The 6,686-nt window shown below is 35.3% G+C and overlaps 1 protein-coding gene across 1 annotated transcript in view; it reads right to left on the reverse strand.

Annotated features, from left to right (window-relative positions):
* The window catches only part of nlrc3 (NLR family, CARD domain containing 3), a 24,910-nt gene extending 18,230 nt beyond the window's left edge, over window positions 1–6,680 (reverse strand). The window contains exons 1-2 of the mRNA XM_008436346.2: window positions 6,187–6,680; window positions 730–893 (exon numbers count right to left, since the gene is read on the reverse strand). Of these exons, the coding sequence (XP_008434568.1) occupies window positions 730–856 (127 nt within the window). The 5' untranslated portion in view covers window positions 857–893; window positions 6,187–6,680. The remainder of the gene's footprint in view (window positions 1–729; window positions 894–6,186) is intronic.
* Between the last annotated feature and the right edge of the window lie 6 nt (window positions 6,681–6,686).

Here is a 6,686-nt window from a genome sequence, read left to right on the forward strand (position 1 = left end):
GGGTTCTGGTTGGGTCCTGGTTCTGGTCCTGGTTCTGCTCTGGTTCTGGTCGGGTCGGGTTCTGGTTCTGGTTGGGTCCTGGTTCTGGTTCTGGTCGGGTCTGCCGTCATTGTCTGCTCTGCTGCCTGATTTCTGTCGTTTTCTGTCGTTTTCTCCAGCCTCTCCACTTCTCACCGTAGTTCAATATTTTATATTTTCTCAGGTTGTTTTAGTTATAATGTTAAATTTCATTAACTGAAGTTTTAAATACGACAAAAATGCAGAAAAGGGAGTAAAAATGTTTTTCATGTGTTTTTTTAGATCTATTTTCCAAATCTGACCAAATTTTCTTTGAAAAACGGAAGAAAAATATCCAACAAATATTATTTCAATCAATATATTTTTTAATTTTCTACTTTCACTGACTTAATATCTACAGAAAAATCTAATATTTATCTGTTTTTTAACAACATGATGCAGAATCACTGTTGATGCTTCTGATAATCCATAAAATGTTTTATCACATTAAAGATTAATTTCTGAAGAGAGAAATTACTGTGAAACCTCTAAATCCTCTTCAGTAAGAACCAAAATAAATCTGATATTTTCCAAATAAAAGTCGACTTTTTGTCTCTAATTAAACCAGAAACTTTCCGTTCCGTCATGAGATCCAGCAGTAAAGGTTCTGTTCTCTATATTATTATAGGTATTAAATGAAATAAAGGCGGCAGCCGGCGGTGAGGTTCTTACGCTGCTCCGTCTCTGTGTGCGCGGCGGCGCAGCAGGAAGTGGACTGCAGGTCCAGGTAGCAGTCGTCCTGCCACATGATGCGTTTGCTGCGATCCATGAGCGAGTCGTAGTGCTGCTTCCTGTCCATCACAGCAGGGGGAAGCCTGACGCCGCCGCCGCCGCTGCTGCGAGGAATCCACACAATAAAACACAATAAAACCATATAAAAGAATATTTAACTGTCTGAAATATAAAACAATGAGAACGGAAAGTCTACAGATCTAATAAATATGTTCAAGGAAATAAACTTTACTCCTAGAAAAACTAATCAAAACTATTTAAAGAAAAACAACATAAGGAGAAATATAAAGAATAAAAAGAAAACAAAGAAAAACAGAAAACTAAGAGTCAATAATAGAAAAATTTTAAGAAAAAAAGATAAAAAGAAAAAAGAACAAGAAAAAAAGAAAATAATTAATAAAAAATAAATAAAAAGCAAACAGAAAATGGAACAAAGAAAAAAAACCAAAATCTAAAATCAAGAGAGAAAAACAATCAAATAAACAAAATAAAATAAAGAACAAACAGAAATGTAGAATAAAATTCAAAAAAGAATGAAGAAAAAGAAACATTTAAAAGAACAATAAAATAAAAAACAATATTAAAAAGTAATAAGACAGAAAACAAAAGTGTAAAATAAAAAATAACAATCCAACTTGATTCTTTGAAAAATCTGATTGTCTTGCAAAAATGTGTAGAAACTTTAAAAGTTCATACAAAATAATTAAAAATGCATAAAGATGATAAACAGAAACAGCAGAAAACAAACTGATTATGTGATTTTTTTAAATTCTTGATTAATGTTGGATCTAAAAGTTATCAAATTAATCACAACTTTTCCAAATAGACAGATTTCACAGCAGCCTGCAACACATTGAGCCATGGAAACCAGGCGTCCGTTTTTGCCGTTGCTAGGGGCAACCAAAAATACCCCAAAGATCGTCTGTGAGTAAAGATGATGGAGTCGAACGTTTTCTTCAGCTCTTCATATCAGTTTCATATCAGTCGATGTGGATAATTATTGATTAGTTTTTTTAAAATATCTGAACTGGTGGTCTGATCTTTCCTGATTTATCCAGTTTTCTCTTCACACCATTTTTAAAATGATTTTTTTAGGAAGTTTTGAGGCAAAAGCTGAAACTGCTGCTGTTACCCAGCAGGTTGTTGCTAAGCAGCCAACGTTAATAACTCAATAACTTCCATTTTTATGATTAATATTTCTTCTCTTTCTACCAAAAACTGGATGATAAAAGTCTCCATTCTGGTATTTTGGCCTCAACCAGCTCTTATTTTGAAGGATAATTGTGTTTTCAGAGACTTTATAATTGGTTTTATTTGTTGGTTTTACTTATTTTGGATATTTAAAATGTTTTCCAGTTCCAGTGTTAAATGTTCATTTAAAGTTTATTGATATTTTAGAATGTGTTCCTGCATTATGATGACGTTATATTATTTGAAAATTGTCCCAAAAACAATAATATCGCTTATTGCGATAACTTCTGGGACAATTTATCGTCCAGCAGAATTTATTTAGTTATTATATATTTATTATTCACCAGCAGGTGTTTATATAACGAACATTATAGTGACAAAAAGCAAAAAGGGGTTTTGATCTATAAGATAATTATCCAGATAATAGAACGAAAAACAGCAACAGAAAAACAAATTAAAACACAAACAAGTAGGAATACGTTAAAAAAGATCATAAAACAGAACATCACAACAAAATGAAATTAACATGTTAATTAGGATAAGCTTTTTTCATGGCAAAATAAAAGCATAAATAATAATAAATAAAAGTATAAGCCAGAACAAAGAGGATGAAACTCTGAGTCTCATCATTTCTCATTTTCCTCCTTCATGGTTTTTGCTTCCGCCATGAAATTAACTCACCGGCAACAAAAGGTCGTCTAAAAATACTTTATATAAATAATCGAGTGTTTTTCACGTGTTGCTGATTTTTCTGATCTGGTCCAGCAGAATTTATTGCATCAGATTCAGTAACATTTACTTCTGTAGCTTTAAAAAAAAAAAAAAAAACCTTTAGAAATATTTTTACTACGCTGTACTTTTTACTTTTACTTGAGTAAAATTTCCAGATACTCCTTTAATGTTTACTTTGATCAAAAATTCACACCTTCAGTGTTTGTTAAAGTTTGTATAGCAGAATAAAATAAATTAGATTTTTTTTTTGCTTGATATTTTTAAACTCTGTGAATAATTATCATCCTTAAAATGCCAACATTTCCACGTAACTTTATATTTTGCTGTCTGATGATGTAATATTTAAATATTAAATGATTATTTGATCGGGGCTGCACAGTGGTGCAGTTGGTAGAGCTGTTGCCTTGCAGCAAGAAGGTTCTGGGTTCGATTCCCGGTCTTTCTGCATGGAGTCTCCATGTTCTCCCTGTGCATGGTGGGTTTTCTCCAGGTTCTCCGGTTTCCTCCCACAGTCCAAAAACACGACTGTCAGGTTAATTGGTCTCTCCAAATTGCCCCTAGGTGTGAGTGTGTGTGTGCATGGTTGTGTGTCTCTGTGTTGCCCTGCAACAGATTGGTGACCTGTCCAGGGTGAACCCGCCTCTCACCCGAAACGTTGGCTGGAGAGGCACCAGCACCCCTCCCGACCCACTGAGGGACAAGGGTGCAAGAAAATGGATGGATGGATTATTTGATCAACATCGTTTTTACTCTTTTGACATTTCTGCTTAAATTATCATTTTTTATTGATCTTATGTAATAACTCTACACACTAAATGGTCTGTTTTCATCCTCTGTGAACCAGAAGGAACTAAGAACCTTACAGGTCACGTGTTCGATTCCCTGCACGTTGTCTGCTACGTACTGAAGAGACTTTCATTACTGGGGCTATTTTTACTCACATAGCACTTTAGAAGCACTTTTTGCACTTTATTTAGCATTGCACTTTAAGCAGAGGTTTGCACATAAATAATTTGCACACAAGAAGTTTTAATTGTATTTATGGAGTATTTTTGGCTCTGCAGCTGGTTCCCTGTGAAGGGAGGATAAATGTTACTGGTGGGGAAAACTGAGCAAATGTTTGTGCATAATCTGTTAAGTGTGGAGTGCTAATAACTCACCTGTCTGTTCTGTGTCCTCTCCAGGGTGTTTGGACAAATACTTCCCCATGGGGCGGGGGGAGAGTCGTTTATGGGTTTTTGTGGCGTTTCATTTGGTGTAAGATAAAACTATTTATAAAATGTAAATGTTTGTATTTAGTAAAGGGTATTTTATTTATATTTTATTTATGCCTCAGCTCGTCTTCCTCACTGCAAAATGCCGCCTTGCTACAAACTACTAAACACCAAAAACACCTCGATATATTTCACGTATTCACATCGTTTAACTGAAATACAGCAGCACATTAATAAAACAGAGGATTACGGTGTTTTATAGCGCTTGAGGTTTCACTCAGCAGACGTTCCTCTGTGGTTCTTTGCTCATCAGAATCGTCACGCAAAAGGAAACCAAAGAGAGTCAAAGTTTAAGACGAGAAGGAAACGGCTTCGGCTCCTCTAAACGGCTGAAATTCAAACAGAAATCGAGAAACAAATGAAGACAAGTCGAGAGAAGAAGAGAAAAAAACAGCAGGAGGGGAAATACACTGCAAAACACTAAATCCTACCAAATGTTTTTGGTCCAGTTTCTTCGTACATCTCAAATAAGACAAAACTAACTAAAAAGTAACTTTTTACTTTGCAAAATATAGGAGCTTGTTTAGAGTCAACAATTTCTTAATATTGATAAGAATATCAATATTACTATCAGTGAACTAGTGCTTTTCTGTTTCTATTAATATTAATGAATTATTGACTAAACAAGCTCATGTAACCTGCTGAAAGTTACCTGTAAGTTACTTTTGTCTTATTTAAAGTGTAACAGTTGGTAAGGTTTTGGTTTTTTGCAGTGTGTCCGTTTATTTAGCTCTATTCTAAGCTTGTAGGGAAATCTACCGAAGTTTTGTTTAGTATTTTAAAATCCATAAGTAATTCTGTGATAGGATCACTGCAAAAACACAAAGTCTTACCAAATTCTGTTGGTCGAGTTTTTTACCAAAAATACACTTTAATTAAGACCCAACAAGGAACTTTTCAGGAGCTTGTTTGAAGTAAATCATTTCTTAATACTGACAAAAGAAAGTTCTAGTTCCACTGGCGCCGTTGCCTGGCAACACCAGCCAAGCCCAGCCCGTTGCCTGGCAACACCAGCCAAGCCCAGCCCGTTGCCTGGCAACACCAGCCAAGCCCAGCCCGTTGCCTGGCAACCCAGCTCTAGTTCCATTGGCTGATTATTTCACTTCTAAGACATTTTTCCATGCTACCGGTGAAATAATCTGCCATTGGAATCAGAACTTTTTCATCTATATTAAGGAATCGTGGATTAAAACAAGTTTCTGTATCTTGCTGTAAAATTACCTGTAGGTTATTTCAAATGAACTAAGATATTTAATCAAACATTTTGTTTGTGCAGGTTGCTCGTTTTATAACAAATAAAACTAGTAATTCAACCAATAAAGCGCAGCATCAGACGGCTATGCTATGTTCCTTTCATCAAAACTAAACATGTTGTTCAAGCAGACATTTTGATGTATCACACTGCAAAAACACCAAAATCTTCCCAAATATTTTTGGTCTAGTTTCAATTATTTTACAACACTTGAAATGAGACAAAACTAATGTGGCTTTTCAATAAGACATAGTATCTTATTTTCAGTCAATAAAGCCTCAATATTGATGAAAACTTAACATGGGAAAAATGTTTTGCTCAAAGTGAAATAATCGCTTTCAATATTAATGAATTATTGACTCTAAACAAGCTGCTGTAAAGTTACTTCAGTCAGTTTTGTCTTATTTTAAGCGTACGAACGTATCGCAGTAGAAACTAGACCAAAAATACTTGGTAAGATTTAGTGGTTTTTGCAGTTTGTCCATTTATTTAGCTTGTTGGACGTTTATCTACTAGTTTTGTTTAGTTTTTTAAAATCCAAAAGTAAATCTACATAAGTATTCTTGTTTAGTTTCTAAGTGCAACAAAGCTAACTTAAAAACTTTTCATCAAGATATAGGAGCTTGTTTTAAGTCAATAATTCATTAATATTGATTTTTATAAAAGTATTGATCCATTGGCAGATTATTTTATAGCAATACATTTTCCCATGTTACTTTTTCATCAGTATTAACTTAAAACAAGTTCCTATATCTTGATGAAAAGTTACCTTAAGTTAGTCTCGTCTTATTAACAGTGTAAAAAGATGCTTCCAGTAGAAACTAGACCAAAAACAGTTTTGCGTTTTTGCAGTGTGAGGCCGTTGCACCATGCACGTCGTCGTTTAAAACAATCGGTACAGAAACGTTTGGGAGAATTAACTTTAAGCCCAAAAACTGAGTGACTCACCATGAATTTAATCACGTTTCCTGGAAATGTGAGGAGAATCTTGATCCTTCAGGCAGAAACTCCATGAAACACGAACAGCAGAAACGTTGAAAACGAGCAGCTGAGGGTAAAGTCAGCAGCTCTGCAGCATCTTCCTGTCTCTCTGGCTTCCTGTGCTGCGGTGAGAGCAGGTTCAACCGTGAAACTAGAGAGAGAGAAAACACGCCTGGCTTCTGCTCAGGCCTCACGACGCGACCCCAGAGCCTAACCGCGCTTCAGCTGCATGTTACACGGCTACAGCCGGTGTTCTGTCAGATAGCCATGCGTTGTCAGATTGTCATACGCGTATGACAATCTGATGGCTATATCTGTCGGATCATCATACGTTGTCAGATCGCGATACACGTAGGACAAACTGACAGCTATTTCTGTCAGACAATTGTACGCTATGATCACCATATTTTATATTTAATCATCTTTATTAAGTCAGTGTTAGACCGTCATACAGCTGCTAATGTAAT

The sequence above is a fragment of the Poecilia reticulata genome, linkage group LG19 (genome assembly GCF_000633615.1).
Source record: "Poecilia reticulata strain Guanapo linkage group LG19, Guppy_female_1.0+MT, whole genome shotgun sequence".
NCBI classification, from domain to species: domain Eukaryota; kingdom Metazoa; phylum Chordata; class Actinopteri; order Cyprinodontiformes; family Poeciliidae; genus Poecilia; species Poecilia reticulata.